Genomic DNA, 25,786 nt, shown 5'->3' on the forward strand with positions numbered 1-25,786 from the left:
TTCCTTGCAGCTAAGAAGGAGTTGATTCTTTATTCAGGCTTATCTTAGTCTGGTTAATTCAGAATAAAATCCTTTGGTTCTGATACATCAGTGCTTAGCAGAGCTGTGCAGAGTAGCTGTGTTGGAAAACGTCCCCAAACAGACAAGCCCTAGAGCAAATGATCCATCCTTTCCTCTGCAAGCTAATATCACTGACACCTCTGTTCTGCAAAATCCCACCTTGTCCTCTGAAAAGGCATATAGCACCAGGTCCTTGGTCAGGTTTGACAGGCATTTTTGTTTTTTAGACCTGGCTACAAGTTTGCATGTTCTGGTATGAGACAGGAGCAATTCCCTCTGCATTTCTCCATTTTGCAACATTCCAGTATTTACAATTTGTGATATGAAATCATTGGACTGTTTATCTGATTTGCTAATGGGCTTTGAAAATACCAATAACATCTTTAAAGAAATTGATAAGCCCCCAGATGGTAGTCCAGGTCATTTTGTGTTTACTACTTGTTTTTTGAGCTTCTGTGAGATCTTGTTTGCAAGAGTTTCTCCACAGTTGCCAGAGGTAAGCATTTACTGCGAAATTAAAAAAAAAAAAAGGTGTTTGCATTCCCATGGAGTAACCGGTGCTGATTCCAGCTTTCTAGTTGGACAAGATCATGGACATTTAAGTTCCCCATCAAGTTATTAAGTTTAACAAAATCTCATTTGCTTTCAATAGTAGGCCACCATGTATGACAATCAAGAGCAGACTCAAATGCAATTTTTTTAGCATAAATATGATCTTTCATACAAAGAAATGGGATTTGGGTCATATGAACTGCTTCTGCAAATTCAGGTAGCTGATGTCAGCAATTATGTTGTATTGCATTTACTGCTTGTTATTACAAAAATGATTAATGCTTGTCAGTTATCTGTGTTTTGCAGACTAACAGCTGTGCGGCATCTACACTATAGAGAATCATTTGCTGTTTATCATACAGCTGTTGTAATAGCAGTTATTTCCTGATGATACTTATTTTCAATGACATCAGTTCTTTCTTTTCTCATGCAGTACATATTCTAGCAGTATTTCCAAAAGACCAACCACTTATTATTTATAAATAGTCCAAACCAGTAATTACTAGCCAGCGTTTGGTGGTTTTTCAAGCTGTATTTCAGATTGTTTTTTCCATGGCTAAAACGATGCTGACTGAAGATTAAACTTGCTTCTCACCAAAGGACTCTGCCCAAAGCCCACAGTTTTGACAGAATTTGAGATATAATCATAAAATCATTAGTGTTGCAATTTTAGGTTGATTTCTTTGATAGCCAGTAGTTTTCAGACCGCCACAGGCAACTCAGTAGTTTTGGATCATCCCTAAATTGATAGTATTGTTTGTGTCTATTTTGAAGCTGTATTGAGCTCTCACTTGGCTGCACTGCACTGCACAAATGCTTTTGAACATTTGGAAAAACCTCCTCCAGAATATGTGGGCTCTCAGCTTTTGTCAGATCTGCGTGAATCCACATTCTGACTACAACAGGTTGTGAATTAAAAGCAGAGTAGCTATTTTCAAGTAATACCTTAGATTGGCAGCATTCTATGTAGACAGTGTAATGGAAGGCAGACTGTCATACTTTTGTTCACACTGAGTAATGCTTGATCCACGATTTCCCAAGATGTACCTGTGTGGAGCTGCTTGATCTGAATTTTTTTTCTCTACCATTTCCATGGCAAGTCTAACCTGTGGCTCTTTGGCTTCATGTTTTTTGTATTATCTTCAGCTGTTGGAGACCACATTTATATCTGTAGCCCCACTGAACTGCGGAGTGCACACAGGCAAACAGTATCATTTTCATTGGAAAGCAGGAAATAATGAGCAGAGCTGTTCATTCATGATCCCTTTTGTCCAGCCTGCCAGGACCTCTACCTCTGCCATTTAACTGTGATTTACTCTGTTCTGCAGGCACCCAGAGATAACCCAGTGAGGGGAGCACACAAAGATAATCCAGATCTTTGGGATACTTCTTGTCCTGTTTCGCACATGGAACCTCCATCTGCTTGGGCCATCACTGTGATATTGCAATAAGAAGATAGATTCTCAGTTGTATATTTGTGTTGATGTCCAGTCTTGCTGATGCACAGAGATCTGCAGACTGGAATATTTTTAAATGTTAAGTCTGCATGTTTACAAAGATGCACTTAAAAGAGAATAGCAACAATTCATACAGTGATGAGCTCCTGATAGTGACTAGCCTGAGAGATTCAGCCCACTGAAGTAAAAACTCCTTTCTCCCAACAGATTTACAGCTGTCTGGAATGTTCTTCTTCTAAATTTTCATTTTATGTGTATTTACTTCATACACATACACACACAAACTGTAAAATTTCAAGATTTTTATTAGGATTGGGATTTTGTTGGTCTTTCATTTGGACCAACTTCAAGGCATTTTATATTAGGAGATCCTGTCTGAATTTGGTGACATTCTAGGTATGTCTTTGTAGAAGGGACAGTAAGTATTGTATTACAAATTACGATAGAAATAGCATAGTGTAAGTGCTTTTTTCACATTACAGTGCTCTCTGTTGCTCTTCTGGGAGCACATGATTCTAATAAATTGCAATTTCAGAAGACTGTCTTGCAACAAGACTGTTGTGTGGCTTGTCATCACTGTAGCTTATTGATGTTGTCCAAATGTATTCAACTCATGTGAGAGAGCATAACCATAGTCTTACCTCAGGTGTTTAAGACATGAGCAGTATTTATACTCTAACTGGTGCTGCTTAGCCTTTTAACTGTCAAACCCATTTGCACCTTTTGCTGAAAGATTTTCAGTGGTTAAACTGAGTTGCTCCTGAAATGAAGAGAAACCCAGTGAACACACAATGCCCTCAAAAAATGTCTTTTATTGTAAATTATCCTGTGATCCTATATTTCTGTGTGGCTTCACTGCAGTGCTAATTGTATGGTCAGGCATGCTGCATAACCTGAGGGTTACCTTGTCCATACTGCTGATGCCCATGTCCATTACTAGACACTTGTGATATCTCCCGTGACTGTTAGCAGTGAATTATGGCATTATTACTGAATTCATTGAGATTGTATATTTCTTCTGGATCTGCAGGGGACTTGTGGAGTGCATCAGAGAACCATTATACTTCAGTGGTGCAGCCAATTTCTATATCTGACATACGTAAGCACAGAACTGATTAATCTGCAAAACACACTTGCTGCTGATACATTTGATTTAGCCTAGACACCAGAAACAGGCCACCTCCAATTATGAAGAACTCCTCATCAGACAAATTATCTCCTACAAAGCAGCATCCTATCTGAGCCTCTTGGACTGTTTCCAGTCGCTAAAGTGTCTATATATCACTGCAATGCTAAATGTGGGCATGTAATTTCTGTTAGCCCCAGATAAGTATTGAGTTAGAAACCATGACAAATCTTTGGTCTTTAGGTAGTGGTTGCATTAAACATACATGAAAAGCTTTTATTTTAGAGATGGAGGACAAGGACAGTCTGCTTGTATTTCACTTAGTTACATTTTAGAAGAGAAGTTAATGCTTCCATCATAATTAAGTGTTTGGAGTGGGAGTGGAACTATGGCATACATAGTGTACATGTAGTTGCTCGAGATTTTTTAGTCAGAAAGCCTGCTTTAACTGTAAGGGGAAAGATATTACTCTGGGGTTCATTTTCACAAGCATTTTCGTTAGTTTGGGCAGTTATTGATGTGCATTGCATGTTTTGGAAAAACATGTGTAGAGGGCACACAAAAGCGAGGAGTCTAGGCTTTGCCACAGAATTCCTTTGGGATCCCAGGAAAAACGTGCATGTTGCTCTGTGCCTGTCATGTCTGTGTCCACCTCTGTTATCCTCGCCTCTGTCTGTTAAGTATCTGCTTCAGCACTGACTTATGGAATATACACACAGGGAATGATAAAATTTCCTGTTTTCCATTACCTGGGTAAATCCTGTCGTAAGGCCACGTGGAGTAGATACTTTAGATCACAGAAGATGGATGTACCACACCCTTGTCAACTGCATGTCTTTGGTAAGGGTTATTTTTTGCTGTTTTAAAAAGTGTGCATGGTATAAGTGTTCCACAGGTTGGGAACTACAATTATGGCTGACTAGCCCTACCTTTAATGTGACAGAATTCCAGCTGCCATAATTAAGGGCAAATGTCTTCTGGATCTCTGCCATTTTGCCTGAGTGAATTGTCTGGTCCATTGGCTCTCTTTTCTTGAGAGGAATCTCATGCCTTTGGCATGTCTTGTCACTGTAGAAAAGTGCTTCTTGTTTCTGAGACATCTACCTTCTCCATCACTGGCACCATCAGCCCATTGGGACAGCTGTGGTGCTTCCCATGATGTAACTGTTTGCTAGAACACATCTTTTTGTTTTGAGTAACATGAGCCAATCAAGGCCTCTAAATTATATTAGCTTATAAACCGTGTTGTTCTTGTATTCCAGTATTCAAAACTTTTAACACTGTATTATGTTTACATAGGACCTTACTTAACTAGATTACACTCTTTAATTGAGCTGGAATTGTATTATGCCTATTCCTGACCATATCTTTCCTGAGCTTGTGGATGTCAGAAAAAATTTTACTTCAAAACTTTATCTCAATATGACTTTTTTAGAAACAATTTATAATTTGCCATTTACTTAAATAGAATCAGGCACTCTTCCATGGAAGATTTAAAGAGAATCTGGTTTATTTCACCTCTTAAGTATTTAATTTGTTGTTAGTTTTCCACTGCAGAACAGTAGGACTCCCTCTTGTTGTCATCCAGGGAAGGGGAAAGAAGAGAAAAATCCATTATAGATATTAATGAGTCTGTCTTTTTTCCTTTATAAATGTGTTAATTCAAACGTGAATCTTGAAAATTCAGGGCAAAGCCTGTAGGAGGCTTTAGACTAGTGCATTTTACTGAAAGTGAGATGAAAATAACATGGCTTTGGGATTTGTCTTTGGGACAGAGAAAAGAACATTAAGCTTTTAGCTGAATCAGATTTAGTTCAAACTTAGTGGGACTACAGATCACTATATGTGTTGAAATTCTGTTTATAAATGATTAACAATTGTTTAAATGGTAAGTTGTTACAGGTCAGTTAGTTGTGCTTGCATTCATAAATAATATACCTTTTAGAGCTGCCTTGTGCTTCTGTTTGCTTAGAGTATATTAGCCTCTATACAGGTATTTTATAATGTGGCAAGAACTTACGATATGAGTAGGGTCTTCTTCTACTCTTTATGGGGAAAACTACAATCAATCAGTAAAACATAGCCCTTGAGGTCCCTTAACATTTCAGACCGTCCTTATCCAAATGCCACGTTCCCTGTGGGCTGAGGGTGCATGGTGGTGTTGGTGTAAAGCCTGAGCATGAATATGTGCTATTCTGCCTTCGCCTGAAGATATCCAGAATTTTAAAGAGAATAAAAAGAGCTGGAGTGGAAGATGAACTGAAAAACGTCTTGGGTTTTTACAGCCTTCACCTTTACAATTATTCAGTAGTGATTGTGAACCTCACACAGATGTGAAACTGGAAGAATATCGCAGATATGCAGTATAAGACACCCTGCTCCCAAGGACTTAACACCGTAAGAGCGATGGCCTCCTGCTCTGGTGCTTGGATTGGGACTGCTGAGCTCTGAATGTAGACTGAAAGTAAACAACAGAGGACAAACTTCTGAAAAATAGTGATTCTCAAATGCCACTGAGATGCCTAGTATCAGATGAGTAAGATACGATGTGGCTTGACCTGAGCCCATTTAGGAAGTGTGTGAAAGACATGCACCTATTGGAACACGCAACTAAAACACCATTGGATTTCTTCCTTCTTTTGTCAGTAACTCTCCCTTTGCCCTCAGTAAAACTGTATTGAACTCTTGTCAAAACCAATATTCTGCAGATGAGATAATGTTTAAAGTGGGGCAGGAGCCACTTGGACCCAAAATGAATTATGTCCTCAGGAAATAAAGCACATTTATTTCAATAAAATTCTCATTGACAACAAACTCTTTTAGGTCAGAAAGTCACCCCACACTGAGCCTAACAAGTCCTTGTCACAATCTCTACAGCAAAATGATTTTGGTCCATATTACTGAGTGAGGTAAATAAGACACCATTTATGGTCCATTTTGGTCTTTACATTTTTGTATCCTAGTTACCAGCAGATATTCCAGTGAAAGTCATTCAGTACTCCTACTGTCATTTCTTGCTTCCACATTAATTATGTATCTACAAGGCATGTATTTTTACCCTGCTTTGTCTTTGCTACAGAGCAATTTTTTTTTTTCCAAGAACTACTCCCTCAAGGTTGCTAAGTAGCTTAGAGCCAACAAAATTTTATCGAGTAATGCTCACACCTTGGTAAAATATGCAACAAACTAACTTAATTTAAAAAACAAAAGAGGAAATAATTTATTGAATTCTGATAGTTCTTGTGGTACTTCAACCTATCAATTGATAATTTTAGGATTATCACCTCGTCATCAAGTGTGATAAAAATCAACTAGAGTTCTCTTGAAAAAGAATTGTGGGAGTTCCTGTAGATCTTTGGTAGGGAATTAGGCACTGCATATTGTGTATCACTCAGAGAATTTCTTCTCTTATCACAATAGGATGTATTCAGAGTCATTTGCAACAGAAAAGATTCAAGGCATGAATTATTTAGATCTATTAAGTATCAAACTAAGAATTGTCAATACCAGCAATATGTAAATTTTGAGATAGTCCTGCCAGAGGTATAACATTTTTCACTAATTTCTCATCATTTTAATTTGAAAGAAAACTTCTGCACAACAAAGTAATTCAATTAGTTCACTGGCAGCTGATATTTTTGTTGACACAGTAGCATAGCACCTAACTTTTGTTCAGTCATGAGCTAGAACATTGCGAGATGGTACTTCAAAGAAAAATCACTCAGTACTAGGGATGTACCTTATTTCTTGGATCTTGTTCAGTGGTGAAACTGGGTCATTGGTCAATTCAGTCTTTTTGTGTCATTTGTTAAATTTGCTTTCATTCTTTTTATGTCTTTCTCTGAACTGATGGAAAATTCATCTGTGAGACACTCCTGTTTTAAAATTTCTCCTTTCCACCTGATAGGTGGCCTCAGTATTGTAGAAGGATGTTAGAAGCCTCATGTTCACTGAGGTCCTTTTCCAAGGTTATTTTGTCCTTACGGCCAGACCCTAACTCAAACAGAGTTAGCGGGTCACAAGTCAACGTAATTAGGCATTGAGTAATAGAGTATTGAGAAGCATTCACAATTATTTTGTCATGTATTGACCTATATTTTATGCCTCAGTTCTAATGAATTATAAAGCTTTCTGAATGTTTTTTCTCAGACTCTGGAGATCATCAAGTGGTTACAGTAGTCAGTGTGACACTGTTAAAAATATGCAATTAACTAAGACTATTTATAGTTGAAGGTTGCTTGGTGCCATATTTCTTTGTCTTGCTATGGGAGAGCTTTTTTTGTGTGTGTGTAGTAATGATGCTGGTCTTGATTCGTTCCCAGTGAAAGGGAAATCTTACCTCTGCCCTCAAGAACACTGATAGATGAAAACATGGGGAGTCCCAGTCCCACAGGCTGATCCCCTGCAAATGAAAGCAGAGTCTACAGTTTGGATGAGATATTCCTCCTTCAAGGGTTTGTAAGGCAGCCCAGAAGTAGCAGGTTTAGAAAGACAGACAGAACTTTTCATGTATTTGGTCCTATTTTCTATGAGCTAAATGTTATTTCTGTGGAAAAGTTTGAACACATTGAAATGTAGTAAGCAGAAAAAGTTCACATGTGGTGCAAGGGGGCAAGACAGTAGGATATGAAATCTTAAGGTTGCAGCTGTCTTCTAGATTTGAACTATATGTAAGATCAGGCGGGTCCCCCTGGGCTTTGCAGCTGTAGAGATGGCATTTGAGAAGCTGTAAGCTTTGATTACAAGCTTACAGCTAAATACCTGAGTCGAACGAAGTTTATTAGGAATGTGACCACATGGATAAAGAGGGAGGATGAACTGAAGATCACAAAGGAGTTCAGTGGTAAAATAAGGGCTAAAGGGTACCTTTTTCAACGTCTCCATCATCTGATTTTTCTGGAATTTGTTATTATCCCTCAGCTCTGCAAGCTGTGTGTGTCATGCTCCCTGAGCCAGGACATCACTACAGCAAGTAGTCTGATCTTGATGATAATGATTGTGGGTTCCTGGAAATGATGATTCATATGCAGCATGGAAGAACTGATCTTTGGAAACTTGTCTCAGTACTTAGGCCAGTACAATAGCTGTTTCCTTTTTTGGATTTTATTTCATTAAAAAGTAAGAAGATCCCTTGCTAGCCAAAGACTGTGCAAAATAATGGTAATGACATGGGCTTAGTCATTTGATTTGTATTTACCAGAGGATAAAAAACCATACATGAGAGATGATTTGCAAAATGAGGAGGAAATCCTGTTGGTACATTTCTAATAACTTGTGTATTATTTCTGCCAATCTTACCTATTGTAGCCCCTCTCCAATATCTTCAAGAGGACAAATAGCCTCCTGAGGTTCCTCTTTGTTTTTTCCGGGCATAGTTCCACCGGAGTTTCCTCTTCTTTTAGAATGGAGCACACACACAGAAAATTTGTATTAATTGGATGAATGAAAAGACACTTCGTATCTAAATTATCATCCGTGGAACCTATATAATTGCAGATTCCAAAAGTTATGAGTGGAATTTGGAAACACCATGCTCCGGATTTAAGTATTTCCTTATTTATTTTTAAGGTTCACTTTAAGTTCTCACCACAATGTCCTACTAACATCTCACAGAGAACCATATGAAGTGTCTAGTAGTTATACCCAGTTTGTGAGCTAGCTCTTCAGCACTCTGTTTTGGTAAGGACAAACTTATGCTCTGCAAAATACAGCCTGGGAGTGACTCTAGTGAATACAGAGTAGTTCATAAAGCAAAATGATGGCCAAGTGACCATGGAATGTGAATATGCACACCAGAGTAACAGGTGCCTATTGAGAAATCGAATCCTTGAAGAATTTCAACCCCAAATGGGATCAACATTTATTGGTATTATCTACACTGTTATTTTACACTTTAGCATCTTTGAGGATGTCCCACAAACTGGGTGGTTTTTAGTGTGCAAAACCAGAAGATGTGAGTGTATGGAAAGAACAAGTTTTGCTTTTGGTCACGGTTTCCCTTTTGTTTTTTTTCCTCTGGCTGACTGTACTAGTGTGGAGTTCCTTCTCCACAGCCCTCCCTGACACACCCAAGGGGAAGGTCTTGGCAAAGACCTGTGACTGCTTTTCCCAGAGACACAACATCTGCTGTTACAGGTAGGAAAGAGAAATAAAATGGAGGCAGGGCACCTGCTGACATAACATCAGTCCTTTTTTTTAGGTGGAGAAAAAAGAGAGCTAGCAGATATTTTTAGAAAGCAGGATGCTGGGGAAAATTACCTCATGCTTGAGGTCTCTGGTTTTTATCATTTTAAGCTCTACCGTGAGAATAAACAAAGTTACATATTTTTAATTCTTTTCTCTTCCTTGTTTATTCCCAGCACTTTTTCCACTTTGTCTCAACAAATGGATTATTCAGGGGCTTTAATTAGAAGTTAGTTCCATAAAATTTTTATTGCTTACCTGTCTCCTGCAGATCAGTTGCATGTAATTTTAGACCCTCAAAGGCTAATTAATAGAAACCAGAGTCAAGAAGAAGGATTAAGATGGGGAGGGGACGGTGAGGGGAAAGATGTTAAATGTACTCAAAGTCTGTCTCTCCCTGCTGCCATCAGAGTCCAAGGTAACTCTTTCAAATTTTGATATTGCTCTGTTATCACTTGTGCCCATGCTAGAACAGCTGAAGACTTCAAGATGAGCACAGGTGGGCCAAAGCTCAATTCTCATGAGTATGTTCAAGTGAGTCTGACCTGCAGCTCATTGCAATCAATGTTAAGTCACTTTTTGACTTCACTTGGGCTTGGATCAGCCAAAAGAGTGCACCAGCATTGGTTTTCTGGTTCTTTAAGGGTCTCTGCCTCTAACTCTGTCCTGCCTTTATCTCTCCTATGGCAAAGCCCAAGAAGACTGCCCAGAGTCCACCTGGTACCCTGGCTGGAAGAAGCTACCAGGTTTCCTCTATAGAGGAGAGCTTCACAGATGGAGTTTTTGTACTGCTGATATTGCTGGGTATTCCCACAGCTTTAAAGCTTCGCTATTGTTTGGTGGACATGGGTGTGTTAGAAAACATCTGCATACTCACAGCCCCTGTACCTGGCAATCTGCAGTGCAAGAGGGATGCAATATCACAGTGAAGTGAGTCAATGACATAGCACCTGGGCTACAGTTAGGGGTCTTTAACCCACAGGAGAGGTTGATGTGCAAAAAATACTAGCAGAGGGAGATAAAATTAAATACATTTAAAAAAATAAAAATATATAAAGTACCAAACTAAGCATACTGTTTATCATCTAGGTCTTCTTGGTTTTCTATTGAGTACTCTATCATTTATCAGCCAGTGTTATTGAGGAGGTAAAAGAGTTCAGGAAAGGGTACATCCTCAGCTGAGATTGTCTGTAGATTCACAGAGATTATGCTAAATTGGGAAAAGGTTATATACATTTTGAAAATCCCTCTTTGATAATCACAACTATTACAAGCATAGTTTTGTACTCTGGTTTCCCAAGGAAATTAAGATTACAAGGTTATGTGCAGGTGGGTACCTCAGTCAGTAAGTGTGCCTGCTTTCCCTTTGTCTCCCAAATAACATCTAAGCCTGCTGATGAAGCTCAGCTAAATTTGGCAACAGGGTTGTGGTCTCCAAACTTCCATGTTTCTCCGAGTTTTGCGAGAATGGGTAGCTGAGTAGTAGAGACTATGTTCCTGGGTATGGAAGTACTACAGTAAACCTTAGACTTTATCAAACTTTGTAGAATTCAAGTAGGAGACATCATAAACACTGACTTCAGAGATCATACATTTGACACATGAAATACCGTAATCATAATGCTGAAAGCTATACAGAATTAAGTCTGTAATGTCTGCACTTCAATAAAATATGTTGGGTTTGGGGTTCTTTTATGTGTGCTTTGTTTGGTTTTGTTTGTTTCGGGTTTTTTTGTTTGTTTGTTTGTTTTTGTGTTGTTTTTTTTTTTTGGGGGGGGGGGTGGGGGAAGGGAGGTGCAGAAAGGGGCTTTTGGTTTGGTTTTTTTTTTCCCCTGGAGAAAATGTGGACCTGGGACTTGCAGATCCTGGATGTACTGCATACACCAAGAGGCTGGATTTTTCTCTTGGATTGGGTGTGAGCTGATGTGAGTTACCATAGCTTCTTCTGCATCCTTAACCTACAGTTTGAGCCCAGCATTTATGAAGCAAGAAAATTATTTATCATTATATACCAGTATCTACCATTATTTATCATTAGAGTTCAGATGTATCTATTGGGCACTTGGATAGATTTTTATTGCAGCTAAACCATTTCTTTTTACCCAGGCACATACTTTGAAAGGAATATTAATTGTATTAGTGCTTTGCAGATGAATGGAGGTTGATTACCCTGGTGTCTGGCTGGCCATATACTGTCCTTCATTGGTTGCAATGTCTACCGTGCGAAACAGCTTTGTGGTAAAACCATCACATATGTCAGAGGGCCATATTCTGCCTTTGTTCTGCAAATACATCTCTCTTACAGCTGGAAAGCTGTACGTTTTGGCCCCCCAGTATGCAACGTCCCTCAGTTTTGACTGAGATCGGAAAGTCTTGGAATGTTAACTGGAACACATAATAATTTCTATTACTGTGTTGACTTAAGTAATTACATACTTAAGTATTTTGTTGAATGATGGTCTAAACTGTAAGCCTGAATATTTTATCTAGTCATTGTTCTCACTGAGCTCAAAGAACTACTTTTATTTAAGGCTGAAATATCTAGCCAGTCAGACTGAGTGTATGTGCAAAAACATACTAGAAACAAGGTTGCTCAATAAAAGAGGAAAACTACTTTCTGGGCACATTGGCAAAGGAAAAAAGAGAAATAGGTGACATCTTCTAAAGAATGTTGCTCTCCCTGGCAGGATGATTTCTTAGGGCTTCCTAACTTGCTTTCTATAGACGGAGTTTCTATAGAAACCTGGAGTTTTGAGGTGGAAATCCAGTGCAGCTTTATCTCTTCAAGTGCTTGTATGAAGCAAGAGTGGGTTATTGCATTAGTACAGAACCAGTGAAACCAACCAGTCTTTCCAGTGTAGGATGGCAGCTTTCAGTTAACAAAGTATCCCAGTGTACATCTCTGGCAGGGTGTCCTGTGTGTGGGTTAGCTGACTGTGACACAGAAGTGGCCTTCCTCCCATACAGAGAAATCTTTCTTGCTTTACAGGTATCTGTTGCATGTATCAGTTGATGCAACTGGAGGACCTGAAATAAGGATTTGTGTTACACTACATAGCCTATGGACCTGACTGTAGGAGTGGTTCAGCATCAAGTCACGAACACGTTGTGTGAGCACTGTTACGAGGAGTCTTTAAGGCTGAATCTAAGCAGTGCTGGCTTATCTAGCTAGGAAACACCTACTGAAAGTAGCCATCCTACACTGGAAAGACTGGTTGAGCACTGGGATCAGGAGGAGGTATTTCAGACCAGACTGTATCACTGAAGCTCTGAGACAATCCAACCAGTTAGATATTTCAACCTTGAAAGTAAAGTGCTTCTTTGTGCCTAGCAAACAGTGACTAGATATAATAAGCATGTTTACAATTTAATTCACATACCTGCCTGCCCTTTGGAACCAAGCGTCTTAAATGCATCAATCCTACAGCCAGAAAGGGAGATTTGTGATTATCCCATTCAGACCCTGCAGTGACGCACCCTGCTTGCTTCATTCAGCAAATCCACCACTACAGGAATTATTGCTCTGTCCTTGTTCAGGCTAGCAACTGATGGTGCACGTGGAGCAAGCCTGCTGGGAAGATATCCAGGCTTCACTTTGACTCCAAGTGACAATGAATTTGCTACACACCCCACCCTATTCCCACTAATCATAGCTAATTACTGTCACTGTGAAGAAGCCCTTCTCCATCTGCCCACTTGGCTTCTCTTTTGCCTCTGCAGATGCTTGGTGTGACTGAACCCCTGACCTGCTGCCATGCAGGGGTGTTCATGCAGCTCTCAATTAACTTCTTAAAGTACACTTTCCATCAACTAAAAAACTTATCCTGTTGCCTGGGAGAGGACCTTGGCTCTGATGAAGGGAGGCTTTAGAGATTGGAGTTCTCCCAGGAAACTGTCCTTTTCCATCCGTGTTTTGGCAAATGTGGATAAGGCAGCAAATTGAGTGTCAGTGTAAGTAAATGAGAAGACGAGCTCCTGGGCTATGTTCTTCTCATTCCATGCATCAGTTGGTTTAAAGCTTTTGATCTTTGAGACAACTAGTATACCAATTACTTATTATATTTCAGAGTTGTAGAACTTAATTAATTAACATTTGTGAACTGCAAACACTTCCTGTGATAGGAGTTATTAAATATCAGAGCAAAATATGAATAATCTTGGCATGCTCAAATTAGCACAACTTTGGTATAGGTGAAAAGAGAAAGAGTGACACTTGCTACATCACAGAGAGTATCTTGGTTTATTTCATATGCTGTAATCCTCCTTTTGTGGATTTCTGGGCTATTTTTATAATACTAATTCTGATTTAAAATATTAAGTCTGACTGTCAGCTCTAATCCATGCTTCATCCTTGCATATCTAGCAATATTAAAAGCTCTGACTAGTCTCAAGGCATTTAAAAATATTCCTATGCTGTAGGAACTTGGAAAACACCCAAGCTACACATTTCTTTGCTTCTGCTATAGGAAGAGTTTATGGACCTGCACAAGGCAGGATGTCTGTTCTACTTAGTGTATTGACTTTGATTATGTCCCAGTTTGAAAGCAGCTGATTTAGTTTTTTGTTGTCTGTCATTCTGATGTAAGTGGAGCTCAGCTGTGATTGTCCACTTATATAAAAAATGGTTTGTCTGTTTTCAGTTGTTGTAGTTTTCCTTTTTTCTCATTATGGTAGCTGCTCAGCTCTACTCTTAGTAAGTTAATCAGTGGTTTAAAACTGGGCTGGAAATGCCTCCACCAAGATGAGTGATGTTGAGAGGCTACTGCTGTATCCTTCTTCCTGTGCAGGGTACAGCTGCTTAGAGACCAATCCAAATTACAACCAGGAAAAAAAATGTTTCCCCAGGCTACTCAGCCACATGTAACTCATGATAGCAATGGAGAAAAAGGCAGAACTCTGGAGTTATCTTGTGTTCTTAGGAAGATTTGCCACACTTTGGGTTGGATTTTGCACTGTCTGTACTGTGCTGTCTGTACTGCAGATAGAAATGTACTTTGCAGCATTGAATTCTATATTTTGATACTTTAAAAGCTCAGCTAATCTCACAAAGCTGCACATCTGCTCTGAGGGGGCTTTCAGCCATGAAGTGTGGATTCTTTAGCACTGGTTTGCAATTAAAATGAGAAAAATCCCCCTGAAAGAGGGTTTTTAAAAATATGTAGGTTGGTGTTGGTTTTCCAGTACACTGTGTGTAAAAGACAGTTTTTTTCTCAGTTGTCTAGTGAAACCTGATTTGACCATGCAAGAAACAAGCTAGAATATGTTGTTCTGTTTCATCTGACCTTTAAATAATATAGAGGCTGGAATTTGGGTGGGGGTTTTTCATTAATTATGCTGAACAATAAACACTACACTGATCATAAGTGCAAGTAAACACAGCAGGCAGATTATGAGAAGCATATAAAAGTGAGAAAGGGCCAAGAAAGAAAGCATGTGAGGAAGAACATACTTGGTCCTGCAGAGTTTGGCAACCATATGTAGTGTGATTTTCTGACATGGACAGATGGAAAAATAGTAACATAGAGTGTTACACTAGAAATCATCCAGTTCAAGTCTCCATCTCCAAGTTGTCTTATAACTTCAAATTCTGTATTTCCATCTGATACATTACTATAACAGGCACAACTTCCTTAATATTGAAAAATAGAATGTATTTGCTATAGGGATGTGTGTAGGAAGATCCGGAGAGTATACTGCGTTTCAGTTTTGTCATTAAAGCTTAAAGAGTGGTTTGAAAGGAATGCTTTTAATTTAAGAAACCTACACTGTGGGAAAGGTGTTTGCATGCTTAGCAGAGGAGAAGAGCACAGATCATTTTCTGTAATGGTAGCACTGTACCTAGAGCCAGGCTGACACACAGTTTTGTCGTGCTTGGACCGTTCAGCAATAACTCAATCATTACTCACCTTCACAAAGGCTTTTCTCTGTTTCCATAGTGGGGCACTTGCTTAGAAATTAGTCTTATGCTTCAGCCCCGTTTATCCACTGGAGGAAGGCTCCTTTGTAAGGATGTACATGGGTTGGTTGGCTGTACAGCCAAAGGAGAAGGGAAATAATAGAAGTAACCACGATCACTTTAGTGCAGTGGAAAAGTAGGCATGGAGAGAAGGGCAGGGGGATTATGAGAGCACAGATGGTGGGGTTTTTGAGGGCACAGCAGCTCTTCTGAAAGCGCAGATGGTGGCTGGGATGTAGGAATCTGTAGGAAGCAAGACTTGAAAGATGCCTAAGCCACTTTCTCAAGTGGCCTGTAAGATCAGGTTTCTCTGTTTTCAAGCACACTTACAGCTGAATTCTCAAAGAGCCTGGGTTTCTCTTCAGAAAATGTGGTCTTAACGCTTTGTGCAAACCAAGTGTCGAACAACCCTGTCCGTCCCTCCTCCACCACTGGGAGTACTCATTGGCTACTTTGAAAAACTGTGTCCATCTGCCCTAGAACTATAATAAATGTTACAGCAAATGCGTTCAAAAAAACACATTTTATCACATGCAGTGGTGACTATGTAAGTGTTCTTTGCCACTATGTGATTATTTTTCCTGAGGTTTATTTTTAGCTTCCTGCAAGCTGCCTAGTGCTTCTTGGCTCCTATCTCTCCAGGCAGTTGGGAGATGCTGTCTTTCTCTCTCACAGCCCCTGGTGATTACACACTATCTGTTCTGGAGTTAATGTTCATTCCCCAAGTAAGAACAAAGATATGATTATCAGCCATGGATATCTTGAAGCCTCAGGCTCCCCCGATGAGTATTCATGCCAAAACAGGGCACTGTCTATTAATTTTTCATACACTTCTTTCTTCTCTGGAATGACTAAGAGTAGTTGCCCTCATCCTAAAAGCCATCACATCAAGGAGCATTATGGAGCACGTGTCATGTAAAAATAGTCATGTAAAAATAGTCATAACAGATCATATCAGTTTCCACTAACCCAAAGAACCTGTCTCAAAACAGGCACACCTGTACAATACAATAAATTACAAGAACAGGGCAAGGATACAGTATTGCTTCATTGAGCATTGCCCAAATTTTTGGAAAGTAGTGACCGTGGGACTCCTGAGCTAGTGGTGAGGTGTTCGTGCTTAGAAACCCACCAAGGACTTTATTCTTTGGATTCATGTAGTTTCTTCTGGAGCTTGCTGCTTTTTTTTTTTTTTTTTTTTTTTTAAGCTGACCTACAGGTTGTGTGAATAAACATCACCCTTTTGTTTTGAAACTGCAATATTTGTTGCCTCTTAGTTCTTGGATGAGAGGAGATGGCTAAAAGGTGATCCCTGATCGTCTTCTCTGTGACACATAGACTTATATCATTTTTTAAGGTGCACACAACTCTGTAAAGATGGCTAACAAAAATGTCATAGGCAAGAAAGTTTCTGCCTGCTTCGAGTTAATACCAGGAAGAAAACTCTTGCAGGTCTATCCAGAAGTCTTTCACAGCATATAGGGCTACTAGACTGCACACATGCCCTCCAAATCAAATTAATGTAAAAAGTACACTTGCTGGTGTCACCAAGTAATTATTTTTGAGCAGTGACTGACAAATTCAAGGAACCATGTATCTCTGTGATTCCTAAATATGAACTAAGAAGCTGATTGTGTCCCAAATACTTTGACATTTCTCTTTTATTTCTGACTTTCAACATGCTCCATCCAGTTGAACTTCAAAGAACAAAGACATGCAAAATTCAGATCTACTGTGGAGAGTTTTCACAGAGAAAGCCAGGACATTGGCGTTCTCTGACTTAATGTATTGATTTCTGTCTGCCTTAAGCCATTTGACACCAGAGTCAATCATTATTGATTTTTTTATTGTCAGTCAGTTCCTGTATTGATAAAGCTGTATACTATCAATACTACTTCTAGCATGTATTTATACTACTCACAGCACAGTTATAGCTCTGCTCCCTGCTGCCTGTAAAGTCATACTGGAGAGGTCTGGAGAGGTATTGCCGTAGTGTTAGGGAATTATTTATTACACACACAAACTCTGTTAATAGAAGATAATTAGGGTTGCAAAATTGACTACTCCAGTTTCAGGAAATACAAGAATTGGGCTTGTCTGTTTGGTCTTTGGCTGATAGCCTTAAATGTATGCTAAGCCACTCTGATTCACTGCCTTTTCAAGTGGAGTTTTTTCAGATATTAAAAAAGCATCTGAAGGGAGGGTGCTACAGTGGGTAAACTTCCTTCTCACAAGAAATTCCTACTCTATAATTAGAGCTCACATTACGCTATGAAGGATTTTGTTGATAAGGAAAGACTGAAAGGGGAATGTAGAGCTCCTCACAGAGAAGCTACTACTAAGTAATTTCTTTATCATCTGGATTGTTCATGTCACTAAAGCAGGTTGCAAGCATTATCCTCCACTCCAACCTCTTTTTATAATCCCTTGTCCAGATGATGGTCCAAGCACTTAACAGTTCGTGCTGCATAAAGCCACTGGGATATGGACTGACTATAGGCTGATTGGAGGTGGTATAGGAAGTGCACACAGCTTAGCTGGACCAGCAGGAAAAGTTGTAGTACTTGGACTAAGCCCCTTTAACAGAAAATGCGATCTTTAGAAATTTTTATTTCTGATAATACTTTGAGACATCCTCAAAATTTACTTTGAAATAAATATCCAGTTTTGGTATTTTCTGCATCAAAAGTGGTGTAATTAGAAGCAGTGTATTGTTAGTATTTTTTAAAAACCTGATGTAGTGATAATGACTTCAGAAACACATAATGGACTTCAGAATTTTTGAAAGCACGATGCCAAGAGGAACACTTTGGGCTGTTAAAGATCCTTTCAGAAAGCTTTGAGATGCTGTGGAGTTATGAGGTAGAGCACATCAGAATCAGTTCTTCCTCTCTACATCCATGGTTAGCTCCTCAGATGAGATTTGCCAAAGTCTGTCAACATCAAGCTGTCATCATGACTGGTGTTCTCTTGCAGTATTAATGGTAGGTGTGGTTAGTGTCTGCACCACGATTGACAGGGAGGCACGAAGGCTGATTGCGAAGAGATTTGCAATCCACGGTAGTGCTGAGCCGGCGTGTATGCTGGAATTTCATTTAATACAGAACAAAACCATCTCAGACCTTTAACTCTTGGAGCTGGTTGTGGCTGGATGAAGCAGAAGTTTGCTTTATATATTGTCTGTCTTGATCTATTCATTAAAATAGACAACCTGTATTGGTACCAAAATATTAACTGAAACAGGGTACTAACCTTTTAAAACTCATCCTGCAGACAAATGCTAAGTGCTTAGGCAATTTTTTCTTCCCCACTGTGGACATCTTCACACACTGGAATTTTATTATTTTTATATGGCTTTTTACTAACAGCTTCAGGTTAAAAAGCTGAAATTCCATTTTGTTAGGCACTGCATTAAACAGGAAAAACAAGACAATCTTACAATCTTTTGTGGACTTGATTTCTGATATGATGATAAAACTCATAGTGGAGCCATCATATCTGGGGCTTCTAGATGCTATTGGATGACGAATGATAACAATTTCAAAGGAACTGGATGAGGTTATGGAAATGAATAACATCTGCCAAGAGAAGATGTGGTTTGTCCTCTGAGCGAAAGTGACAGCTCAGGCAATGGAAGAGTGGGCATAAATGAGTCCTTGTGTTGCAAGAGGAAAACTGCTGTTTGTCAGTTCGGGTTAAAACCTGAAGCAAGCTGGAAAACAAGAATCCTGTTTCTTAGGAAAAACTGAGACTTTTTCTTCCTGGAGGAGGAACAGCCCTTTCAAAATTTGAGACATTTGTCCCACAGCTGAGGGGATGTCAGTGATTAGGATTCCTGTGGCTCAGCACTGTACAGACCATGGGCTGAAATCTGCGTTTGTTGTATCCTGAGTAAATTAACTGAATATGGTCCATACCAAAATATCCATCAGTCTCTAATTAGCCAGCTAAAACTCCAGATTAAAGTTTGTATTTTTTACATCAGGTGAGTCAGGGTCTTCCTTTTCAGTCTCAGTGCAGCTTCTTTCTTTGACTACAGAGGTGTGACTACAGCTCTTTCAGGCTGTCTCTAGTTCTCTCTGTCTCTGGCTGGGTAATTCGTATCTTGAATCTGTCTTCCTCAAACCTCTCCTAAAACTGTGAGATCAGCAAGAAATTGGTGTGGATACATATGAAGGAATGGATGTGTTTTCCTGAAATGAATGACAACAGCTTGAGTGACAATGAAGTTGTGTGGAGTTTGCTAGGAAATGAATCTGCCTGATTTTTGCAAATCTTAGATAAATTAGGGTCTGGTTAGATCTTAGTGAGATAATGTAATGTGATGATTCTGTTTTCCTGAAACATCAGAGCTGTGCTTTATGATTTGAGCGCATATTCTGGCCCCTTCAGAGGAATATCAGATATTAAAAAAACCCACAACCAATGAACATTAGGAAGGCTCTTATCCGTGTTGGTTACCACAACTTCACAGAAAGAGCTGAGGTTGCAGGAGCAACCCTTGTGGCTGAAGATAGCTGGAATGGTTAAGGCTCAAGGCTTCTTGCTGGTGAGGCTGTAGTGGTGCGAGGGACTTTGCTCCTCCAGACCCCAGTGAAACTTCCCCTCACTATGGGACTTGTGTTGGGGATCACTGTCTCTCCTCAGACACAGGTGCATTACTGCATTGGGAGGAATTCTGGGACAATTGTTGTGAATCATTTGCTTTCATCTGGTGTGTGGAAAACAAACAAACAAACAAACAAACAAATCCATTTTAAGAAGAAGTGAGCTGGCATGTATGTTCCTGTGGGTCCCTGCTTCTGCTCTGCAGAGAACTCCTTGCTGCTTGCAACAGGTTATTTCCCTGTGTTGAGGGTTTAGATTGCAGGGTGACAATAAAACCCTGGCAGATGTATTGTTAACCTCCTCTCCCCCCCACTTCCCCCTTTTGCTCCTCCCTTTCCCCCCTTCCCACTAAGGACAGGCGATCGGGAGGGAAAGAAGGACAGAGAGAAGAAAGTTGGAAAAATTAAATATGTTTTACTAATGCTACTAATAAGAATAGAGAAAATAATACAAAATATACAAAACCAATCTTGAAAGTCCCAGCAACTGCAGAGCTGGCACCCAAAGTCCTGGATTGGACTCTGCAGCCAACCGGAGCTGGATTCAGTCTGTCGCTAGACCTCAGTTCACAGGGACAACCAGCAAGATCCTCTCCTAATGTCGGCCATAAGCAGAAGGGAAAAGAGGAACGAGATTGTCGTGATCTCCCACTTTTATATGAAGTATTCATGTGAATGGAATGTTATACACAGTTGGTCAGTTTCTTGGTCACCTGTTTCTCGTTGCCCACCTCAGGAGATGTCCATCCATGCTTATCAATAACTTTGTGTTCCATTGCTATGTTTACCAAAACATGTATCTGGTTCTCCAGGAAAATGCAGCTAATATGAAGGCTTTAGCTGACAGGCAAATTCACTAAAAGAGAAACTTGGTTTTTAACAAAACCAGGACACCCTGTCTGCTCTCTCTTGACCATAGCGTAAGTTTGGAAGTCTGAAGGTGAAGCAGCAGGTTCTGGCTCATTATTAAACAGGGCTGAGGAAGCTTGCATGTGCTAGATGTACATTTCTGGTGTACTCAACAATTTGCTACCTTTCAGAGGCCAGATTTATACCTATTTAGCACTGTGTGATCTGTGCTTCCATCTTTTAGAAATTGAAGAACTATGTAAGTAGAATCCTGCTTCTTTGTTTATTGAGCAGAAGGCTACTACCTGAAAGATATTTTAGGGGCTACAGTATCTGTATATGTACTTTTTTGTGGTATTTACATCTGCCAACACAGCATCTTTTTTGGCTGTTTTTATTAACCCTAAGTTTCTGTCTTGCATTTTGTTCATACTGTTCACTCTAGCTATCTCGGTTTGAATTATACAGAGCACTTGATTTGAAACCAGACGGAAAATGTAGTGGGTGACAATTTTATTTAATTAATTAAATAATTATTTTTTTAAAACGTGAGGTGGACCTATCCCTCTTGAAGGTGCCACGGCACTTGTCAGCAATTATTTTCTCAAATGTATGGGGTGTAAATACTGACATTACAATTATTAAATGCCTGTGTCACAAATCATAAAATAATGCAGGTTGGAAAGACCTCTGCAGGTTGCTTCTGCTTCCCTCTCCTCAACGCTAGTCCAGCTAGATTAGATTGTTCCATATCATGACCAGCTATGTTTTGACTAGGTCAAAGAATGAAGAACCTGTGATGTCCTTGAGACCTTGCTGTAATGGGGACCTTCCTCTTTGGGGAAAAAAATTGTTCCTAAGATCTCATGGGAGTTCCCAGTGCTGTATGCTGTGCCTGATGACTCTCACGCTTTCTCTGTGCATCTCTGGGAAGAGTTTTTCTCCATTTTTGCTCTCCCCTCACATGAGGCTGATGAAGACAGCAGTAAGGTCCCTTTAAACCTTCTCTTCTTAACCCTGCCTTGAAAATCATTACGAATCATCAAGAAATATAAGTTTAAGGGCTTTAATATTTTGTGTTTTGAGCAGGAGGGGATCAAGTTTTCTGACTTTTATGCACAACCACAAATGCTACTATTCTTTTCTGTCTGAATTTTTTGTTGTTTGTATTGAGCTGTGGTTCTCTGATTTTCATTTATTTCAAGGATCTGAAGCTGTAAATAGGAAAAGTGTTAAAAGAAAGGCAAGAAAATAGTGACAATTACCAAAACTATAAAAGCATTTTTAATTGGAAGTGGTTTTGTAGACGCATAAAAATTCTTTAGTATGTAGTATTGCATCAACACTTGTGAAATAGTTTGCCGTTTCCCCCAAAGAAAAAGAGATTAATGAACTCAAATGAGCATTGTTGACAATTCACTAGAAACAGGCATTTTCCAGCAGCAATGAAAAGACAGGGTATGTGTTTATTCCTTAAGAAAACACTTCAGGTTTCTTATTTCTGGCTTTGAAGATGTGGTCCTTCAGGACACTCACAGAAAAATAGGGTAGCGAAATGTATTAAACCAGCATTTGTGCAGAGAGGCTTCTACAACCTTGCATTTGAGAAGTTTTTGTTTCGACATGTATAGAAATTTTTCAAGAAATAAAGACATGATAAAAGCAGTAGTGACTTATTGGTAAATGCTGGACGGTTAGAATACATTAGTAAGGAAACAAATACAAGGCAGGCAAAGGAGACGGAAAAAAGCCTGTGATGGATGAGTTCTAAAACAACGTGCAATTAGAGAAAGCAAAGCTATTCTGCAAACAAAAGTTAAGAACAGCACAAATAGAGGCTGGAGATCAAAAGGTCTTGGAATAGAGGAAGGTAAGTTCAGGGAGAATCTTTATAAATAAGAATACCTTAGAAGTAGTTTCTTTGATAAACAGGAAACAAGTGAAAGCGTAGGTAGTAGCATGGTGCATTTCAGTAGATTTGAGAAGGCTGTTTTGGAAAGTCAATGAAAATAACACTTAATAAAAAGTAGTCCTGAATATAATGTGATCTTTAAGAAAACAACAATAGACCAATGCACCTCTCATCCCACTTCCCTCTCAGCAAGAGAATCAGCGTGCTCCTTTTACACATGAAACAGAAAAGAACAAGAGTTCATGATCAAATTACCTTTTTTTGATGACTCTCTTAGGCAATTCTCAAGAGTCTGAAAGTGTTGAGGCTATTGCTGATTTTCAGTGAAAAGTTGTTGCAAGCAGATGTAAGTACAAATAAACATACAAAAGCCCCTAAGAGACTGGAGTCTTCAGTCAGAGTTACTGAAGGGTAGTATCTTACAGGTTTATACTCTGACAGGGTTTGGAGGGATGGCCCTATATCTTGCTTTAGCTGATTCTGCTGCAAGGTAGAGACTATAAAAATAAAATTCCTCCTCAGCCTTTGCACTTACAAGACATAAATTATTTCAGTGGTGTTGTTCTGCATTCCTGAGAATGGGTGAAAGCATCTGTCAGCAATAACTTAGAATTAACTGTTCTTCAGTCAGGATAATGAGCATTTCTAGATGGTGTAATGTTTGTGTGTGCATTCCAGTGCTTTCTCGAACACAGAATTAATTCTGCATGTCTTTTCTGAAAAGTCCCTTAACTAATGTAAATTATATTTTATCATCCATCCTCATTATTAAGTAGTTCGTATGGCCATTTCAAATTCTGTGAGAACAAGTCAGGAAGGGAGATCATTTAAAAAGAAATGAGAACTCAAGAAAGACAATGCTTATTTATAGAACAATATTTAGACTCCTTTACTGTTGCCTTAGTACTCAGGCTGAGACTTTGGAGTGAAGGGCAGATGCCAAGCTGTTTTCCTCCTCACTAATAAAATCCCCTGCTGTTTACATGGTCATTTACCTCATGGATTCATTGTTTGCTCTGCAGCAGCAGCACAGAAACTATTTTTATTAAAAGCTCCATGAAACTTTCAGTTCTTTTGGGTTCCTCACTGTATAGCACATACCTGATGGTCTTCCATCAACACTGCAGGTAAACAGAGGTCATATGAGCTACCTCTGATATCCAGGCCTTGTGCAGTGAAAAGGCAGTAAGACCAAAAAGAGGAGAACTAGATTGGAAATGTAGTGAGCATGACCTTGAATGTTAAAATACGTGGATTCAAGTGCTTTTTGGCTGAGATACTGTCAGTCCACCTGTGGAGCCTCATTTACAGGGCAGCATGTCTGAAACAAAGAACATTGGAACAGTATGATGCATGTACCTCTACACCTTCTGCAGTTGGGACTATTCCCTCCATGGCAAATTCACAAGTGCAGTTTGCTAAGGAGATGCATGTCAGGTTAATAACACAGCTTTTGCTGACCTGAGTCGAATATACCCTTAGTGCCAAAGAGGATTTGGATCACACTTTTCTGATGGAAAAGTTATTCGTAATGAGAAATGCTGCCAAGCTATTTTTTTCTGCTGCATTCAATGTCTGTTAATGAACAAGATAGCAGGGCTAACGTGCTAATGTTTAACATTCAGGTCCTATCATATGCATCTGTCCTTAAAGAAATGCTGAAAGATTAACTCAGGCTTGACATCCTGATCCCCAAGGGTCTTATCTGCCAGTGAAGTCCTGCACATACCTGTTGCAATGGCATCACCAGTTCTGCAGCTTGCATGCCCTCCACCCTCTTTAATGATCCCAGTACAAGCCATTTCCAGTGGGCTGACACTCAGACAAAGCAAATGTGACTCCTTGGTAGGACTTGAGGCAACCAGCTTCTCTAGATTTCTGCTGGGAAATGTGTTTCTGTTCATGTGACTCTGTGTGTGTGTGTGTGTGTGTGTGCGCGCGCGTGTGTGTATGTGTTCAAGGGGAGGGATTTGCAGTAAGTTGTGTTGAAATATAGTGAAAGGTGTCTGCAGATCTGTTCACTGAGTTTATCTAAATATTCCCTTTTCTTTCCTTTCTTTTCCCCTTCTCTTCCTCTCTTCTCCCATTTACTGTCAGGAAGGGCCACCTCTGAAGGGTCAATTCAGTACAGCCTGGCACCAATACAGATGGATATCAACAGCAGTTCCAACAGTGAGTGCAATCGAGAGACTCCTTGAAATGGTATTGTTTTATGTGCATGTGGAATGTACAAGATCTCTGCAGAGGGCTTCCAGAAGAGGGAGAGGGTAGGTTTGTTACCCCTAGCTCCCTCTGAATGAGGCAGCCTGCAAGTTTTTGATGCCTCACTAAAATAGATAAAGGTAGCTTTTCTTGAAAGATACAAGGGTCTTGATGTGTGAGGATCAGTGCCAGAGCATTTTACCAACAGAATAGGCTTTCAGAGCTGTATGCTGTTCAGAGAAAACTGGCCACCAAGAAAGCTTAGGGCACTTCAGCTGACTAGAACAATCTGGAAGCCAAGCACAGGCAAGTCTCTTCATTGAATTGTTACTTTCCCAGCTGGAAATAAGAGCTTCCAGTCTCAGATGTGTGCAGGAACACTGATCTGTTTGAGTATATGTGAAGAGGCCTTGCTTTCAGTTTTCAGGTTTAGCTGCTGTCACTTAGACTCTCTGGTGCTTCCTGGAGCACCTGGAGGGGGAAGATGAACCCTTGCATGGTATAATACAGTCCCCTAATAATGTAGGCACACAGTGTTATCCAACACTTGTGATCCCAGTCCTCAGTGGCCCCTTCCCAATATGTTTGTGGGGCAAGACTCTTTATGGGGTTGTAGAAGGGGAAAGAAAAATTCATTATGCAGAGCAAATGAAAAAATGACACCTACTCCTCACTGTTCCTAAAAGGTACTCCTCTCCCATATTTTCCTCTTGGTGACTCTCCTGGGACCAACAGTCTTTGGCCCAGCATCATAGAAAAGGTAGCTGGACAACAAGATAGTGTGTTAAAGAATTGGACAAGAGGATGAGCTGGAGGGGATCAGAAGAGATAACAGCAAATGGAGAGCACACCGGAAGGGAAAAGACACAACAGTGAGAAGAT

The 25,786-nt window shown here is 39.7% G+C and overlaps 1 protein-coding gene across 6 annotated transcripts in view; it reads left to right on the forward strand.

Moving 5' to 3' along the window:
• Positions 1–25,786, forward strand: part of NRG1 (neuregulin 1) — a 473,787-nt gene that overhangs the window by 155,184 nt on the left and 292,817 nt on the right. For 5 of the 6 annotated variants that reach the window (XM_071801980.1, XM_071801982.1, XM_071801978.1 and 2 more), the window contains one exon: positions 24,800–24,874. The exons of the other annotated variant lie outside the window; for it this stretch is intronic. In XM_071801980.1, the coding sequence (XP_071658081.1) occupies positions 24,850–24,874 (25 nt within the window). In that variant the 5' untranslated portion in view covers positions 24,800–24,849. The remainder of the gene's footprint in view (positions 1–24,799; positions 24,875–25,786) is intronic. 6 annotated transcript variants of the gene reach the window in all.

Source organism: Patagioenas fasciata, chromosome Z (assembly GCF_037038585.1).
Source record: "Patagioenas fasciata isolate bPatFas1 chromosome Z, bPatFas1.hap1, whole genome shotgun sequence".
Lineage (NCBI taxonomy): Eukaryota > Metazoa > Chordata > Aves > Columbiformes > Columbidae > Patagioenas > Patagioenas fasciata.